The 20,318-nt window shown below is 38.0% G+C and overlaps 2 protein-coding genes across 3 annotated transcripts in view; one reads left to right on the plus strand and one right to left on the minus strand.

The window, feature by feature from the left end:
* Positions 1-15,823, minus strand: part of LOC102977457 (cytochrome c 2) — a 26,892-nt gene extending 11,069 nt beyond the window's left edge. Inside the window, exons 1-2 of the mRNA XM_007130757.2 lie at positions 15,763-15,823; positions 11,684-11,858 (exon numbers count right to left, since the gene is read on the minus strand). Of these exons, the coding sequence (XP_007130819.1) occupies positions 11,684-11,852 (169 nt within the window). The 5' untranslated portion in view covers positions 11,853-11,858; positions 15,763-15,823. The remainder of the gene's footprint in view (positions 1-11,683; positions 11,859-15,762) is intronic.
* Positions 15,824-19,659: 3,836 nt separating this feature from the next.
* Positions 19,660-20,318, plus strand: part of RBM45 (RNA binding motif protein 45) — a 14,591-nt gene continuing 13,932 nt past the window's right edge. For both annotated transcript variants that reach the window (XM_007130756.3, XM_055088800.1), the window contains exon 1: positions 19,660-20,099. In XM_007130756.3, coding sequence (XP_007130818.1) covers positions 19,800-20,099 — 300 coding nt within the window. In that variant the 5' untranslated portion in view covers positions 19,660-19,799. The remainder of the gene's footprint in view (positions 20,100-20,318) is intronic.

A 20,318-nucleotide genomic window follows, 5' to 3' on the forward strand; every position in this document is an offset into this window, starting at 1 on the left:
AAAATTGAGTTACTTGTAGTGAGGTGGATGGACCTAGAGTCTGTCATACAGAGTGAAGTAAGTCAGAAAGAGAGAAACAAATACTGTGTGCTAACACATATATACGGAATCTGAAAAAAAAAATGGTCATGAAGAACCTAGGGGCAAGACGGGAATAAAGATGCAGACCTACTAGAGAATGGACTTGAGGACACAGGGAGGGGGAAGGGTAAGCTGGGACAAAGTGAGAGAGTGGTAGTGAATATATGCATATATATACACTACTAAATGTAAAATAGATAGCCAATGGGAAGCAGTCGCATAGCACAGGGAGATCAGTTCGGTGCTTTGTGACCAGCTAGAAGGGTGGGATAGGGAGGGTGGGAGGGAGGGAGATGCAAGAGGGAAGAGATATGGTGATATATGTATATGTATAACTGATTCACTTTGTTATAAAGCAGAAACTAACACACCATTGTAAAGCAATTATACTCCAATAAAAATGTTAAGAAAAAAAAAAAAAGTCCTGAATCTGCCAATTGCAAGAACACATGTCCCAGGAAAATCTGAAACAGATCAATCAAGGCTTATACACAGCCTAGTAAATTACTAAATTTCAATACGAATTTTACTGAAACTTAGGGGGAAAAGAGTAAAATAAAAATAAAACCAAGTGACTTATAATGGAAAACAATCGGGCTGGCTTCAGATCTCTCCAAAGAAAAATTCAACATGAAGCATACAAAATCCTGAGGAATTAACAGTATCATCCAATCATTTTACGTCTAGCCAAACAATTCAAGTGTAATGGGAATCCACTGATCTTTTCAAACATCAAGAACTGGGGTAATATGGTTCCAGTAATTCTTTCTTGGCATAACTACTGATAGATAATCTTCTACCAACCAAAAAATAAATATAGACACTGTGGTAAAAGCTGGGAATAAGCACTAATACAATCTAAATGTAGGACAAATGTTAAAGCAACTGTGGTAATTACAGTTACACAGGATATAAATTATATGTATCATGTCAAAGCAGAAATAACAACATAAGTAGCTCAGTAAAGAGTATGAAAAAATTGGAGGTTGTATAACCACTTTGATTCTCTCATCCTTCAGAGTGAAGAATAGACATATTGCTTAAAGTAGTTAAATAAAATAACAGAGGCATACAATACAACTTAAAGTATGAATACAGCCACTAAAATTATAAAGAATAATATTACCATATAAAATTAGTTGGTAAAGGGAAAGGAATAGGGGAGAATAGGGAGACATGAATATATATAATTTCCTATCACTCATACTGGGAAGTATCCTTTTGAACTATCTGAATTTTCATATAATATAAATGGATTTCAAAATATTTTTTAAATTATTAGTACATTTATGATTTTATGTGTCCTACTGCTTATTTTAACAGATCTGACATGACAAAAGGAAAAAGATAAAAATTAATAATAAGTTAGTTCAGCGAATATGTTACCCCATGATATGATTTCATTAAAGGCCGAAGAAGACCTGAGTCTGAATCTTAGTTATATCACTTGTTAGCACACAACCCTGGGCAAATCATGAGTTAATTCAATTTGTTTCAATTATCATTGCCCCCAAAATGCAAACAGCATATAGTTATTAAATAATATGTATAAAGTACTATTCGCAAAAGAAAAATTGTATCCATTTACTGATGTTTAAGAAAAAAAAAAACAATACAGATGCTCAACATCACTAATCTTTAGGGAAATGCAAACCAAAACCAAAAGGAGATATCACTTCACACCCATTAGGAAAGCTATTATCAACAAACAAACAAAAAACAAAGTAACAAGTGTTGTCTGAGTCTGAGATCTCAGACAACACTTGTTATTTACGTATTGCTGGAGGGAACATAAAATGATAGAGCCCTTATGGAAAATGGTACAGCTATTTCTCAAAAAATTAAACTCAAGAATTTTCATATGATTCAGCAATTCCACTTCTGGGTATTACACCCAAAGGAAGTGAAAGCAGGAACATGAACAAATATTTATATCCCATGTTCATAGCATCATTATTCATAATAGCCAAAACTGGAAGTAACCAGAGTGTCCATTGATTGATAAACAAAATGTGGTATATACATACAATGGAATATCATTTAGCCTTTAAATGGATGGAAATTATGACACATGGTACAACATGAATAAACCCTAAAGACATTATGCTACATGAAATAAGCTAGTCACAAGAAGACAAATACTATGTGACTACATTTATTTGAGGTACCTAGAGTAGTCAAATTCAGAGACAAAATAGAATGGGAGCTTCCAGGGCCTGTTTAATGGGTACAGAATTTCAGTTTGGGAAGATAAAAAACTTCTGGAGATGGATGGTGGTGATGGCTGCAGAACAACGTGAATGTGCTTAATGCTGCAGAACTGTACACTTTAAAATGGTTAAAATGGTAAATGTTATGTTATACATATATAGCTACAATTTTTTAAAACCACACAATATAAAATTATTGCCACAATCATGAATTTTGTAAAACTATACTCTAAGCAAGTCATATGGAACAATCTTCTTTAAAATATGAGAATGTCCTTATTCTTTTGAAAACTAAAATGGTGTAATTATTTCCAACAGAAAGACCATACATGGAAAATAAACTATGGTTGACAGTTTTCCACAATTTGTATTAAAACTGAACTACTGACTTCTTGGCTCTTCTTATCAAGTCTGTCTTTGATCAAGCTGTCCTAAAATATTTTTTAAATCTTTATTTATTCTAAATAATATTATTTTAAAACCGTGCTCAATTAACCTAGTAACCCAACATTATTTTTTCCAGCTTTACTGAGATATAATTGATATATAACATTTTATAAATTTAAGGTGTACAATATGTTAATTTGATACACTTATATATTGCAAAATCATTACCACCATAGCATTAGCAGAAACCTCCACCCCATCACATAATAACCATTTCTTCTTTGTAGTGAGAACATTTAAGATATACTCTCTTAGCAACTTTCAAGTATATAATACAGTATTATTAGCTATAATCACCATGTTATACATCAGATACCCAGAACTTGTTAATCCTATAGCTGGAAGTTTGTACCCTTTGACCAATATCTCCCCGTTACCCTAACTCCCCACCTCTGGTCACTACCCCTCTACTTTCTATTTTTCTAAGCTTGGCTTTTTTAGATTCCACATGTAAGTGGTATTATACAGTATTTGTCTTTCTCTGTCTGACTTATTTCACTTAGCATAATGCCCTCAAGGTTCATCCAAGTTGTTGTAAATAGCAGGATTTCTTTCTTTCTCATGGTTGAATAATATTCTATTGTGTATATACAGTACATCTTCTTTATTCATTCATCCACTGATGGACTCAGGATATTTCAATATCTTGGCTATTGTAAATAATGCTGTAATGAACATGGTGGTGCAGATATCTCTTCAAGATTCTGCTTTCCTTTGAATATATACCCAGAAGTGGGATTACTGGATCATATGGTAGGTCTATTTTTAACTTTTTGAGGAAACTACATATTGTTTTCCACAGTGGCTTACCAATTTGCATTCCCACCAACAGTGTAAAAGGGTTCCCTTTCCTCCACATCCTTCCCAATAATTGCTATTTCCTGTCTTTTGATAATAGCCATTCTAACAGGTGTAAGGTGATAATCTCACTTGCATTGCCGTGATTATTAGTAATGATGTGTACCTTTTCATGTATCTGTTGGCCATCTATATGTCTTCTTTGGAAAAATGTCTATTCAGTTCCTCCGTACATTTTTTAATCTGGTTGGTTTTCTCTCTATTGAGTTGTATGAGTTCTTTATATATTTCAGATATTTACCCCTTTTCAGACATATGATTTGCAAATATGTTCTCCCATTCAGTAGGGTGCCTTTTAATTTTGTTGACTGCTTCTTTTGATGTGCAGAAGCTTTTTAGTTTAATTAGTCCCATTTATTTATTTTTGCTCTTGTTTGTGCTTTTGGTGTCATATCCAGAAAAATCACTGTCAAGACCAATGTCAAGGAACTTTTCCCTATGTTTCCTTCTAGAGGTTTTATGGTTTCTGGTCTTATGTTTAAATCTTTAATCCATTTCAAATTAATTTTTGTCAGTGGTGAACAATAAGAGTCCAATTTCATTGTGCTACTTATTATTCTTATTTCATTAGTAGAACAAATAATAATATTATATCCCCAAATAAGTCATAAATATTAATTAAACAATCTGACTCAGGAAAATTTTATTTCTAATTATTAAATAATGTTAAAGCCAAGCCATATACAGCCTTTTATCTTTGATAAAAACCTATAATAAAAGATATATTTGTAATAAGCTTTAATATGATTTTAAATCAATGTTAATAAGCAAAAAAGTCTTTAAAATATTGGCAGCTAGAGGGACAAATGTTAGGTTATAACTGTTCTAAAAATCAGGACTTCAAAAGTTGACTGCTCTTATAATAGGATAGCAAAATAATAAAATGACACTATAGAAAAATATTACTTTAAAAGTTAAAGAGCCATATAAATGCATACAATAAATGCAAGTTTAAGACTGATTTATTCAAGAGTCTATTAATTGTAAATCCTACTGCAATAAATGCAATTCCATTCTCATACTAACTGCCTGGAGTTAGCACAGACTCCAAAGTCCCCAACAAGAGTGCCTCACTTCAGACACCAGCTGCAAGTTCAGGGTCCCCAGTCCATCCAAACTTCTAACCAACTGACTATAAATTTAAGGGTTCCCAGGACTCCCTTAGGTTTTATAATTTGCAAGAACAACTCACAGAACTCAGGAAAGCACTACTTAAAAATTACAGTTTTACTATAAAGGATACAGATCAGTACCAGCCAAATGAAGAGACCCAGATGGTGAGGTCTGGGAAACTCACAAACACAGAGGTTCCTGGCCCCGGCCCTGTGGAATCATGACTCATCCCCCTCCAGTACATTGATGTGTTTACCAACCAGGAAGCTCAAGTAGAGCTTCCAGTTGAAAGTGGCCAGATTTTTTATTGGGGTTTCATTACATAGGCATGATTGATTGAATCACTAGCCATGTGCTTGAACTCAATCTCCAGCCCCTGTCCTCTATCCTTGATATCACCTAGCCCAAAGCCCCAATTCTCTAATTACATGGTTGGTCTTTCCAGCTTGCCCAGCCCCCATCCTGAAACTATCAAGGAGCCTACCACAAGTCATCTCATTAGCATAAACACAGGCTGTAGTCCCAGAACCCAACCCTGAGTAACAAAGATGCTCCTATCACTGGGAAATGCCAAGGTTTTAGAGATCCCTCCCAGGAATCTGAGACAAAGACCAGACAATTCTTTATTATAGAATATCTACTAACCAGCATTTCTGCATATACTAAATACAATGATATTGTATTACTAGCAACTACACTGATGTTTAAGAAGGTGATAAACACACTTGACTTGACAAAGATTAAATTTTACTCTATGTTGTTTTAATATAAGTATTTTTATCAATTATCTATGTATTTATTTCATATATATGTGGTCCTTTATTGTGGGTGTCCCCTGAATAAAGTTATGTTGAGACCCTAACCCCTGGTACCTCAGAATGTGGCTTTATTTGGAAATAAGGTCATTGCAGGTGTGTTTAGTTAAGTTGAAAAGAGGTCACACTGAGTAAGATGGGTCTCTCAATCCAATTTTACTAGTATCCTTGTAAGAAGGCCATATGAAGACAGAGACACGCTGGGACAATATGACAATGAAGGTAGAGACTAGAGTTATGCAGCTGTAGGCCCAAAACACCAAGTTTACTGGCAAACCACCAGAAGCTAGGAAGAGGCAAGGGAAGATTGCCCTCGGGTTTCAGAAAGAGCATGGCCCTGCCAACAACTTGATTTTGCACTTCTAGCCTCCAGAACTATGAAACCATAAATTTTCACTATTTTAAGCCACCTAATTTATAGTACTTGGTTACAGGAGCCCTAGGAAACTATTACCATCCTCAAACGCTAAGATGTAGTAGTAGTGCTCTAAAACAGACTTACCACATACTCCCCACCCCATCCTAGTTTGCTTGGACACCCAAGTCTAGGAACAAATGGCTTCGCCAGCTCTCCGTCCTACTAAACTGTATTGCTCTCAAGGCTTTGAGAAAATGCAAAGTATCTTATTTTCACATACACAAAAAAACTGACAATCTAGACACGTGTGAACTTTGTTTTAATCAAACCATTTGACTATCTATAAGGTTTCTTTCCCCAAAATTCCAGGTAACAAAACTTTCTTTACATCTTATCTATCTGTAGTGTAAGTAACTGACAATTAGCCTTTTTGATTGTAATATAAGTGCTGGACATTAAGTTTTTAATTGCTGAGGCATCCCCTTCAAATACATCCATCTTGAATAAATGCACTGCCAGCTATACAAGTAGATAAAGAACAAGGATGCCCACCCATGAAGTTCCCTTTTTTCAGAAAGGCAGACCCATATAACTGACCATTTGACCGACTGGCTTGCTTTTTCCCTTCCCATGCTTTAATTCCTGCTTTTATATTTTAAATTCACCAATAAACAATGAACCCACAAAACCCTAGCACCCCACTCTCAGCCCCAATAAAAGCAAAACCCCAAGCCCACGCTCTCTTTCTACCTGATACCACACTGGGTAGCCCCACACATACTGTGTACCCTCCAGGATCTGTGAGTAATAATCTTTGTTTTTTTTCAAAGTTTCCTGATGGTTGTTGCTAAAGTGCGTCTTGCAATCATAATAAGAACCATAGCAATTATACTCCAATAAAGATGTTAAAAAAAAAGACTGCTGATCACAGATCACCATAGCAAGTAAAATAATAATTTAAAAGTTTAAAATATTGTGAGAATTACCAAAATGTGACAGAGACACGAAGTGAGCAAATGCTGCTGGAAAAATGGTACTGAGAGACTTGCTTGGTGCAGGGTTGCCACAAACCTGCAATGTCTGAGAAGTGTAATAAAGGTATGCCTGTACAAGTTTCACAAAAACAAACAAACAAAAACCACAACAGGCTGAAACCAACTGCAAACACTATCTTACTAGAAACATTAACACAGGTTGAAATAAGTAGAATCCCTCTTTTGACAAAGTGTAAGCTACTATATGTGCACTCAAAAAATGATGCAGGGCTTCCCTGGTGGCGCAGTGGTTGAGAGTCCGCCTGCAGATGTAGGGGACACGGGTTCGTGCCCCGGTCCGGGAAGCTCCCACATGCCGTGGAGCGGCTAGGCCCGTGACCCGTGGCCATTGAGCCTGCACGTCCGGAGCCTGTGCTCTGCGATGGGAGAGGCCACAACAGTGAGAGGCCCGTGTACCACAAAAAACAAAAACAAAAAAAAAGAAATAATGCACAAGGTGCCAACTCACCTTATTAAAGCCTTTCTCCTGCAACATGGTCTGCAAAGCTCAAGCAAATGAGGTACTTTAGTCTATACAACCACTAAAAAACCTATTAAGAAATTTTTAAATACTAAATTCAAATCACTTATGAAGAGGACTTACAGCTGCCAATAATTTATATTTAAAACTTCTCCAAACACCAAACCCAGATAAAGACATCACGAGAAAATTAAAAAACCAATATCTCTAATGCAAAAATCCTCAACAAAATACTAGCAAGCTAAATCCAACTGCACTGTTAAAAGAATAACACACTATGACCAAGTGAGATTTATCCCAGGAATGCAAGAATGGTTCAAAATAAGAAAATCAATATAATATACCACATTAACAGAGCAAAAGGAAAAAAAAACACATGATTATCTCAACAGACGCAGAAAAAGCATTTAACAAAATCCAACACCTATTCATGATAAAAACATCCAGCAATAGAAGGGACCTTGCTTAACATGAAAAACAGGATTTATGGAAACCCCACAGCTAGCACCATATTCAAGGTAAAAAACTGAAAGCTTTCCCCCTAAGGTCAAGAACAAGACAAAGGGGCTTCCCTGGTGGCACAGTGGTTAAGAATCTGCCTGACAATGCAGGGGACACGGGTTTGATCCCTGGTCTGGGAAGATCCCATGTGATGCAGAGCAACTAAGCCCATGCACCACAATTAGTGAGCCTGTGCTCTAGAGCCCGCAAGCCACAACTACTGAGCCTGTCTGCCACAACTAATGAAGCCCATACACCTAGAGCCCATGCTCCACAACACGAGAAGCCACCGCAACAAGAAACCCGCACACCGCAACAAAGAGTAACCCCCTCTTGCCGCAACTAGAGAAAGCCCATGCGCAGCAACAAAGACTGAACGCAGCCAAAAATAAATAAATTAAATAAATAAATTTAAAAAGAAACCAAAAAACAAACAAGACAAGACAAAGATGCTCACTCTCCCCAGAGATATTCACAATTCTACCAGAAGTCCTAGCCAGAGCAATTAGGGAAGAATAAGAAATAAAAGCTACTCAGATTGGAAAGGAAGAACTAAAACTATCTCTATTCACAGGTGACATAATTCTCTATATAGAAAATTGTAAAGAATCCACAAAAAAATCTACTAGAGCTAATAAATGAATTTAGCAAAGTTGCACAGTACAAGATCAACATACAAAGATCAGCTGTTTCTACACACAAACAGTGAACGATCTGAAAAGGAAATTTAAAAAACAATTCTATTAATAATAGTACCTAAAAGAATAAAATAGGTAGGAATAAATTTAATCAAGAAGGTGAAAGACTTGCACACTGCAAATTACGAAATACTGCTAAATTTAAGAAGACCTAAATAATAGGAAAGGCATCCCATGTTCACAGAATGTAACATTAATAGTGTTAAAATGGCAATACTCCCCAAAGCAATCTTCAGATACAATGCAATCACTATCAAAATTCCATAGGCCTTTTTTGCAGAAATGGAAAAGGTGATCTTCAAACTCATGGAACTGCAAAGGGCCCTGAATAGCCAAAACAATACTGAAAAATAAAAACACAGTTAGAGGGTTCATCCTTCCCAATTTCAAAATTTACTACAAAGCTACAGTAATCAAAACAGTGTAGTACAGTATAAGAATAGATGTACAGACAAATGAAAGAGAATTGAAAGTCCAGAAGTAAACCCTAACATATATGGCCAACTGATTTTCAACAAGGCTGTAAAATGATTTTTAACCATTCAACTGTAAAAGAATCTCTTCAACAAATGGTGCTAGGAACACTAGATAACCACATGCAAAAGAATGAAGTTGGACCACTACCTCACTCTATATAAAAAATTAATGATAATTAATTTTGGTTAATTAAAAGTAGGTCAGTGACCTAAATATCAATATGAGATAAAACTATAAAACTATTAGAAGAAAACATAGGGTAAATCTTTATGACCTTAGATTTCATGATAGATTCAGATTTTACACCCAAACACAAGAAACATCAATAACAAAAATAGATAAATGGACTTCTTACAAATTAAAAATCACTATTCATCAAAAGACATTATTTTTTAAAATGAAGACAATCTACAGAATAAGAGAAAATATTTGCAAGTCACTTATTTGATAAGGGTTTAGTGTCCAGAATACATAAAAAATCTTATAACTTGACAACAGAGGCAAACAACCCAAATAAAAAATGGGGAGAGAATATAAACAGACATTTTTCCAAAGAAAATATACAAATGGCCAACAAGCACATGAAACAATGCTCAGTATTATGGATCATTAAGGAAATACAAAGCAAACTCACCAGGCACCACTTCATACCCACTAGGATGGCAATTTAAAAAAAAAAAGAAAGAAAAGAAAAGAAAAGAACAAGTGTTGGTGACTATACAGAGAAATAAGAATCCTCCTACATTGCTGATGGAAAAGTAAAATGGTGCAGACACTGTGGAAAACAATCTGACCTTTCCTCAAAAAGTTAAACGTAGTTAACTGACCCAGCAATTCCACTCCTAGGTATAGACCTAAAGTAACTGAAAACAGGGACTTAAACACTTTTTCACAAACATTCATAGTAGCACTATTCACAATAGGTAAAATGTGGAAACAATCCAAATGTCTATCAACTGATGAATGGATAAATAAATTGTGATATATACATACAATGGAATAGTATTCAGCCATAAAAAAAGAATGAAGTATTGATACATGCTTCAACTTCAATGAATCTTGAAAATAGGCTAAGCAAAAGAAGCTAGACATAAAAGATCATGTATTACATGATTCATTTTATTTGAAATATCTAGAGTACACAAATCCATAGAGACAGCAGATAAGTGGTTACCAAAGGATGGGGGTAGGGGGATACAGAAAGTGATTAGTTAATGGGTACAGGGATACTTCTGGGATAATGAAAAAGTTTTGAAACTAAAGAGAGGTGGTGATTGTACAACACTGTGAATACACTAAATGTTACTGAATTTTGCACTTTAAAATGGTTAATTGTATGTTATGTGAATTTCACCTCAATTAGAAAAATAGAAAGAAAAATAAATAAAATAAAATAAAACAAAACAAAACAAAACAAAATAAAATAAAAACCTTTCCAAACAGTGGTGTAGTAGTGATCTGAAATTTGGGCCTGTAAGAAATGCTGAGATACCAAGAACAATTTTTTTTTTAATTTTACATCTTTATTGGAGTATAACTGCTTTACAATATTGTGTTAGTTACTGCTGTACAACAAAGTGAATCAGCTATGTGTATGCATATATCCCCATATTTCCTCCCTCTTGCATCTCGCTCCCACCGTCCCTATCCCACCCCTCTAGGCGGTCACAAAGCACCGAGGTGATCTCCCTGTGCTATGCAGCAGCTTCCCACTAGCTATCTATTTTACATTTGGTAGTGTACATATGTCCATGCCACTCTCTCACGTTGTCACAGCTTACCCTTCCCCACCCACCCTGTCCTCAAGTCCATTCTGTACACCAAGAACAGCTTAAAAAATAAGAGTTGTACCCTAATTATATACGTAAATATATAGAGATATAGATATCTCCAAGAGTAATAAATTGCTTTGCAAAGATATTACAGTCTTTTGCAACCATTTTGAATTTCAATCCTAAAATTAACTGTCATCTACACACTTTCCACCAACAAAGAAATGATTGAATATACTTTTTCAAACTATATAACATTTTCAAACTATATAACATTCCCCACACCCTGCTAAGAATCACTACTACAAATAAAAAATTGCCATTATGCCATTAAAACATGATTTGATTTTTTTAAATTTAGCTCGTGCTTTTTCAAGATATATGTATTGCATAAAATGAAGTTCCTTGTATAGGCAAAAAACTTATGCCACAGAGGACTGCTAATTTCTCTGATCAAAAAGATGACCAGGGGCTTCCCTGGTGGCACAGTGGTTGAGAGTCCGCCTGCCGATGCAGGGGACATGGGTTCATGCCCCGGTCCAGGAGGATCCCACATGACGCAGAGCGGCTAGGCCCATGAGCCATGGCCGCTGAGCCTGCGCGTCCGGAGTCTGTGTTCCGCAACGGGAGAGGCCACAACAGTGAGAGGCCCGAGAACCACAAAAAAAAAAAAAAAAAAGATGACCAGTTATCCAAACACAGATCTTATGACATAAATTAATATTTCCATAATATAAACATGTGGATTTCATTTTTAATTCTGCAAATCAGGAAATTATTATATCAAATCCTTTGCTACAACGTTTCTGGTTCTCTCCAACAACTGCCTAGTTTTTACCTTTGTTTTTGTTTGCATCGGTATAAGAAAATCCTGGTGCTTGTCCTGTTTTTCTGCCAAAAAGGCCCCAGAGGTTTGGACCAGTCTTGTGTTTTCCACCTTTTTCCACTGTGTGGCACTGAGCACATTTTTGAACAAAGATCTTCTTGCCTGCCTCAGCATTTGCCATTTTGTTCTGCAATGAAACATTAAACCACAAACCAAAGAAAATATCTGATTTGCAAGGCTGGATAAAAAGGAATTTCAGGGGCTTCCCTGGTGGCGCAGTGGTTAAGAATCTGCCTGCCAATTCAGGGAACACGGGTTCGAGCCCTGGTCTGGGAAGATCCCACATGCCGCGCAGCAACTAAGCCCGTGAGCCACAACTACTGAGCCTGCGTGTCTGGAGCCTGTGCTCCACAACGGGAGAGGCCGCGACAGTGTGAGGCCCAAGCACCACGATGAAGAGTGGCCCCCGCTCGCCACAGCTGGAGAAAGCCCTTGCACAGAAATGAAGACCCAACACAGCCAAAAATAAATATAAATAAATAAATAATTTTTTTTAAAAAAAAGGAATTTCATCACTCTGACTGAAATGAATACTAATAATATTAAATTAAAATATAATTTAAAGCAGACATGCTTTAAATTCTGAGTGCTCAAAAACACAAACATATTATAGCATCCAATTTTATAAAGAATCATCTCACTTATCAGGTTTATTTTGAATTTCTAGCCATTGCTACTTCAGAAACTGCTGTTGGTATAAGCCTGGTTTTCCTTCAGCCTTCAATTACAGTAATTTACCTAAGTCAACAATATTCTATTTTTCTTTTCAGTTCCAAAAAGTAGAGGTGCAAACAATGACGTGAAGCATATATGTCTAAATTGGTATTCCCTTACTTAAAAATAATCACATAACAAATTGGAAAGGTGATTAAATATGATATTTATTATGATTATTTACATGCCTGCAATAATAGACAAAACTATAAAATACCATATAGAAATGAGGCCACAGCAAGCTACATGTAATACATAATTTCCTATTTACCTTACACTCTCAGCTCTAAACAAATCTACCAGACTAAATCAGGCATTACCTAAAAACAATCAAACAGTACTGAGTTCAGTCAGCATTAGTACATGTAGTAGAAAATATACGGTTCTAAGTACGGAAGGTTTTATTACACAGTGATAGATATACACAATAAATTCTGCCTAAAGATATTTCGGTAAGACTGCCAAAAACTCGGGGCTTCCCTGGTGGTGCAGTGGTTAAGAATCCGCCTGCCAATGCAGGGGACACAGGTTTGATTCCTGGTCCGGAAGGTCCCACATGCTGCGGAGCAACTAATCCCATGCGCCACAACTACTGAGACCACACTGTAGAGCCCGTGAGCCACAATTACTAAGCCTGCGCACCACAACAACTGAACCCTGTGTGCCCTAGAGCCCGCACGCCTCAACTACTGAGCCCACACACCACAACAACTGAAGTCCGCGCGCCTAGAGCCCAGGATCCGCAACAAGGGAAGCCACCACAAAGAGACGCCCTAGTACCGCAACGAGGAGTAGCCCCCACTCGCTGCAACTAGAGAAAGCCCACACACAGCAATGAAGACCCAATGCAGCCAAAAATAAATTTTAAAAAATAAATAAATAAATAAAATAAAGAATTCTTGCAAATGATAAAAAACAATTTTAAAAAAAGACTGCCAAAAACTCTGTTATGTACCTAAATAAATGCCACTGCCAAAAACTCTGTTATGTACCTAAATAAATGCCTCTTCCATCTAAAATGATATAAAAACTAAAATAATTTTAACTTATTGAAAAAAATGTAGTTTGAAACGCTAATGAATGCAGTACCTGGGTTTTGTTTTCCTGCAGTTTGTATTCTTTAAAGAATGGTTGCGGGGGAGGTGGAATGGGGATGGATTCCACATAAGAGCTACTGTTACAGAAATAATGAAAATACCTAATTCTTGACAGTACAGTTCTAAGCACATTTTACCTTCAAAACTCAACCAAGAACTAGAAAACGTTTGTGTTATTCTGACAATACTGAAAAACAGTATTGTTTAACTAAAGTAACTATTACTCAGAGAGAGGCTAGTACTTCATATACAGAAACTTGCAAAATTAGTATCTTCCTAACTTTTTAAAATCTGTGTGGAAACCCGAATCACTGTCAATAATCCATGTAAAGGGAAGACAGAAGTTTCCTTTGGGCAGTATCCAAAACAACTCAGCTGTTAATCAGTGTTTTAGGTCTGATAAAAAGGGAAGCAAGAAAACACACTTTATCCAAGAGAAGCTTACTTTAAAATTCCAAACTTCAATAATTTCTACCTGTGTGAGTTTTACCAAGTCTCTGTACAGGTACAGAATTCATTGAGCCTTTGAACAAGGGCCATAGAGAGGAAAACTTCAGTCACAAAAACAAATGTATGGCCTTTTAGCAAAATGCATTCACTATAACAATAAAGTTGTATAATATAAAAACAAAATGTCATCTCAGTACTAACTAAAGAAACTTTCTTTCCAATTTTTGTATAAAGCAGAAAGATCAGATTGATTCTTATACTGATTAAATTTTACTGGTAATTCAGGAAACTAGACTTTTTTTTAAAAAAGGAAAAAACAAATTTCTTTACTCAGATTTTACATGCAAGTCAGTAATAAGAAAATACATTGATACATTGTCACTGTTCAAACTACCAGTATTTAACACAATTAAAACACTCACTGCTGCCATATGTAATCACTGCTGTGCAAGCATCTACGACCCCTCTTCAAAGTGCATTAAAACCAGTAGATGCAGCAATGGCAGCAAGGGAGGGGGCAGGAAGACTAGGAAGGATATCAAGGGAATTCACTTTGTCTTATGATCATTTGGCACTCTACTAGTATTTAGTAATTAAGAAATATCTCACTAAAATAGGAAAAGACATGACATCTGGTATGAGAATGATCACTCATCCAAAAACGAAGTAATTCTAAAGCTAAAGAGACCAGGCTAAGAGTAGCTAACAATTTCACATGCTTACTACGTGCCAGGCATAGTATAAGCCCTTTATATATTATTACTGTATTTAATCCTCACACCAGCCACGTGAGATAGATAATATTAATATCTCTATTTTTACAGATGAGGAAAATGAAGTCCACAGGGGTTAAGTTGCTTGTTTAAAGTCACAAGTTGGTGAGAAGTAGAGAGAGATGGTGAAAAGTGAGAGGTTTAAATATATAATCCTAGACTTTCAGTTTTAACAATTCCCTCCTAAAAGTGATCTAGGCAACCCTGTGTTGAACATAATGTCTGACACACTGCAGATGCTAAACTGAGTGACAGTACTTAAAGAGGAGTAAGTGAAAAACTTTTTAATACTGGTACATACCATTGTCATTTCTAACTTTGCCCATAAAAAGAGGAATGTGGTAAGAACAATCAAGACACCCTTAAAGCTTTCGAAGTTTACAAAATCCAAATAATTGTAGTGTTGAAAGAGAATGGGGAAGCTCACTAGAATATTTTAAAGATGAATACTACACAGACTTTAAAAAATTAAGTGGGATTCTGCATGTTGCAATGGAAAAAAGTACTGCAGTGGAGTGCATCACAAAGATGTGACCCTGGGTGAATCACTTGACATCTATGAACACACATCCCCCTACCTCCCGGCCCCCCGACACACAGGTGTCTATAGCCTTTCCCCTTTCTAAACTTCTGTGCTTGAACCTCTGAACTGGAACAAGAATCAGCTTTCCAAACTCCCAATCTGGACTCCTCCATGCCACCACCTCCATTTGGAGGCTGACTTCTGCCAACATGGGCTGAAGGCTCGACTCAAAATCAGTCCCACTCATAAATTAGAAAGGCTGCAGAAAGGTCCCTCTCTAGAAACTGTCTTCTGTAGCACTTTTAGGGATACCCAGGCCCCACCTGGCTGGGGCTAAGGCGAGCTTCTTACTAATCAAACGGTTGGATCCTCCTCTCTGAGTGAACCCAGGCCCAAACTGCATCGTGGCACGTAACCGGTGCTCAGATCACATGAGGGCCCGGCCCACCCCCTCCTAGCTAGTCCCATACTTACCACAGGGCCAGCGGCTCCGTCCTCCGCTTCCCCAGAGAACCTCTAACGTCAACTGTGCGGCGGCTCGGCCCAAAGTGTGCGCCCCAAGTTCCAGTCTGGCTGTCCGGCGGCCGCAGCGCCTCGAAAGCCACACTGAAAGGCCGGGCCTGCATGTGCTTCCAGCGGAAGCCAGCCAGTGGCAGGCGGGGCTCCATCGGCACTGCTGATTGGCTCCCAAATCCCACGGAATCGCAATTCTCGCAGGGGTTTAAAGCCTCGCGCTGCCGAGCCGTCACTGACCGAATCTAAATGTGACAGAGTGAGGGTCCGGCTTTGTTTGTTTCACTTTTACCTAACTGAAGAGTTAAATTATCTATGTATATTCACAATATGTACCAGCTCTTGCTTGAAGTAGGAATTCAACGTTTTATGAATGGTCCGTTAGTATTTGATGGCGGGAGTCATATCACGTCAATAAATAAGGCAACTACTTATTCTGTGGGCAAGACACGGTGCCAAGCAACTTGTAAGGACAAACACTGACCTGAAGCTCCAATTTTCTATGAGTCATAATCCAGCTGGGGCAAGATTTAAGTACATTAAAAGTTAAATCATTATAAATGAGCTACATAAAAAGTGCAATAATACAAGAATGGACAGCGAGGTTGCAAGCTGCTCGTTAATCGCCAAAAGAGCAGAATAGAGTATGAATAGAAACAGAGAGAATGAGCGAGGGAGGGAGATATAAAGGAGAGGACTGGGAAAGCTATAAGAAGACAAGGGTATTGAAGGCAGACAGGTAAGAAAGTCAAAGTCGTGTTTAGGAAAACGTGAGAAGGAAAAGTAGTTTACCTGTGGTTACATAATCAATTCAGTGAGATGTGAGTGGTAAGGCTGTAACAGAGAAATAGGAATATTAAAATAATTTATTAAATTTTGTGTAATAGGTAAGTGTGAGATTTACGCATATTCTTGTTCTCTGGAGCTCTCTCCAATACGACTTTCTGCCATGATGGAAATATTCAGCGTGGAGACTGTCTACTAGCCGCAAGTAACTTTAAGCCCTTGAGGTGTGACTAATGCGACTAACTGAATTTTTTTTAATTAATTTTATTTTAATTTTAATAGCCACAATTACCAGATGGTTGAATGAAACAACTCCAAGTGGTACCTATGTGTTCTGTCCTCTGAGCTACATATTTAAAAGATGTATGTCATCAAATTGAATCAAAAGGGAAAAAAAAATCTGGTGTTAAATATTATTCTCAAACTCAAAGACATGCAAACTCAAGAAATAAAAGGAGACTATTATTTATTGAGTAGCTACCACAAGTCAGGCTAGGTGCTTGCATACATTATCAGTAGCCAGTAGCCTTACAGGATGGGAAAAAAATGGATACTCTGGACCATATTCCTACAGAACAATCTGAAAGTTACTAATTGATCACAAACAAATATCAGTGGTAAAATCTAGTAAAAATTTTCAAATAAGGCAAAACATTTTTACTTAAATATAATGTATGATGACTAATCTCAATAACCAATAAGCCTCATTGTAATTAGATCATAGTTTGGAGAAATTTTGGAAAACGGTGACAAGAATTTATTATTTTATCTTTGCATTTCAAAAATAAGTTACAATATAATCTCTTGTTTTTAAAAAAAATTAAGAACTTCAGAAGAAAACATTTCAAGGGAAATCTGAATTTCATGTGAAATTCAGTGTCTATCATTCTAATGTGTTTATCATTCTAATAATTGTGCATTATAGGCTACGTGTTTTATTTAATTTAATCTGCAAAGGCCCAGCATATCTTTTCTCTAATATAAGACAAATTAATAATCATTCTTTCAAATCTCAGAATTTTCAGCTGTTTTAGTTACATGTGATTCATGCTCAAATGTGATTTTATATGATTTGAAACATGACAAATCTGTCATTATTGAGTGATGAAAATGTTCTACAATTGTGGTGATCGTTGCACAACTCTGTGAATACTAAAAACAATTTAAATGAACACTTTAAATGGGTGAATTGTGTGATATTTGAATTATATCTCAATAAATCTGTTTAAAATAAATAGACAAGTCAAAGAAAAATATATTTACTATAATTTAGTAACATAAGTAAATTTCTTATTTTCATTGAATATGTGGTATTTCACATGATTAAATGGTAAAGAAATTTTGCATTCTCAGCATTACCCAATATTTCTGATTCTGGTTTTGTTTTATCCAATCTTTTATCCCTTCTAAAATAAAATTAACTGCTCTAAAATTTTCAGGATACCAATCAGTAATCTTGTTCTACTAAGAATAGAAATTTCCCAGTAAGTGCAGTTTAAGAAAATTATACATTTTCCACTAGATGGCACTGGTGGAAAATAGTATTGCTAGAATCTGCACTTTCATCACATCAATAAAATTATTACATTACCACATTGTTTTCATTCACTTTGGTCTGGGTAAGATAAAGAGAAGTGGAAAGTTAAGATAAGATACTTCCTTAACTTGCTAAGCTCCAGGGTAAACAGAGCCCTCATTTTACAGATGTGGACCATAATACAAGGAGAAATTGTCACAATTTTGTGCTAAAGCCTGAGTGAGAACCCAGAATCCCTAACTTTCAGTTGCCATCATACAACTATACAACATCAAGAGTGGGGGAGTGGACACCATAGTGAAATGGAATAAGAAAATTAATCTCCATCGTGCATTGTATGCATATTATCTCATTTGATCACTAAGCTATTAGCTCCATATATATTATCTCAAATAATCCTAACTAGACAAGCCCAATCTATTAACTTCATGAGGCAAGGAGAGTGATCATTTTGTTTAACACATATCACTTGGGTATAGCACAGTGCCCAACACATAGTAGACAGTCAAAAACATTTCTGGCTTAATAGAATGGATGAATTAATTAAGCTTGACAACTATGCTATTTAGTAGGTAATATTATTTCTACTTTACAGTTGAGGAAACTGAAGCTGGAAGCATGAGGTAATTTTTCCAAGCTCACACAATTCAGTGGCAAAAGCATTTAACACAATCTGATATTACTTTGCATTGTATATTTTCATGTAAGACTTCCACAGTAGAAAAAAAGCTCTCTGAGGGCAGACATCATGTCCTTCCATTTCTGCATTGTATGTCTAGCTCCTTGCACAGAGCCTGGCTTATGATTGGCACCCAATGAACAGTATTTACCTATTTTCATTCATAGTAACCCTGGACTTGAACATTTAAGAAGCTCTGCTTCTGAACCATTTTCTGGTTTGTTCCTTTCACTTCATTCCAGTGCCACTGCCTTGTTTCTGGATTTCTGCCAGTTTTATGCTGACCTCTCCTCAAGACCCATTAACAACAAGCCTTAGAAGTCAGTACAGATTTCCCACTTTGCTTGCACCTTAGGATTTCTCCTAGTTCCACAGTTGTGCGCTGCATTCTTTCTGCCCTCAAACCTCTCACGGTTGCTTCTGGGAGTTGAGTAGATCAGAAGATGGAGTTGTTTCTGGTTTGGGCTCTGTTGTTTGTTTTTCTATTACCTTTTGCTACTCCATGGGCCCCAACTCCTCATCTCAGTTTTCTCAACAATGAGGCTGGAGTTGGATGATCAGCTCTAAGACTGAATGTTTTAACTCAGTCCTATAGAGCTGTTCTATTGAGCTTACGACCAAGGTGGCAAGGTTGGGGGAAGACACCATGGGCTTTGGGAGTGGGGCAGAGCCAGCGACGGGAAAGCCCACGTACCAGACACTTCTAGCAACAGGGAACCAGGATCACACACCTGGTGCGTGGGCCTTGGCTCCGCGGGATAGGCGCCGTGGACTGCGTCAGGCTCCCCCGGGCCGCTAGGGGGCGCTGCAGGTCCCCGACCCCAAAGCCGCCACCCTGCGTGGCCGGCCTGCGCCTGGCCCCAGACCCTTCCGTCTTCCGGAAGCGGACGCGAGGCTGGCAGCGACCGGGTGGGCAGCTGCGGCAGTGGCGGGCACGGCGGGAGCCAGGAGGAGTAAAGGGGTGCGGGCCTGGCTCCCGCGCCGGGGTGGAGCAACATGGACGAAGCGGGGAGCTGTGCGAGCGGCGGAGGCTTCCGCCCGGGCGTGGACAGCCTGGACGAGCCGCCCAACAGCCGCATCTTCTTGGTGATCAGCAAGTACACGCCCGAGTCGGTGCTGAGGGAGCGCTTCTCGCCCTTCGGGGAGATCCAAGACATCTGGGTGGTGCGGGACAAGCACACCAAAGAGTCCAAAGGCATCGCATTCGTCAAGTTTGCCCGCAGCTCGCAGGCCTGCAGGGCCATGGAGGAGATGCACGGCCAGTGTCTCAGCCCCAGCGACACCAAGCCTATCAAGGTGCGGGGTCCGGGTCGGGGTGCCCCCGGGGGCGGTGTCAGGCTGCGGTAGGGGTGGTACATCCGCTCGCGGGGGCGGACTGGGCAGCACCTGGCGTTCCGGGGTGGGGGGAGGGAAAGAGAGGACGGCGTTGCAGAGAGTGTTCTTGCGGGCGCCCTGCCGGCAGGGCTGCACTGGGGTGCGGGGGGGTGGGGGGTGTGGAGGGGACGTCCGCTCGCG

This window comes from Physeter macrocephalus, chromosome 2 (assembly GCF_002837175.3).
Source record: "Physeter macrocephalus isolate SW-GA chromosome 2, ASM283717v5, whole genome shotgun sequence".
Classification (NCBI taxonomy): Eukaryota; Metazoa; Chordata; class Mammalia; order Artiodactyla; family Physeteridae; genus Physeter; species Physeter macrocephalus.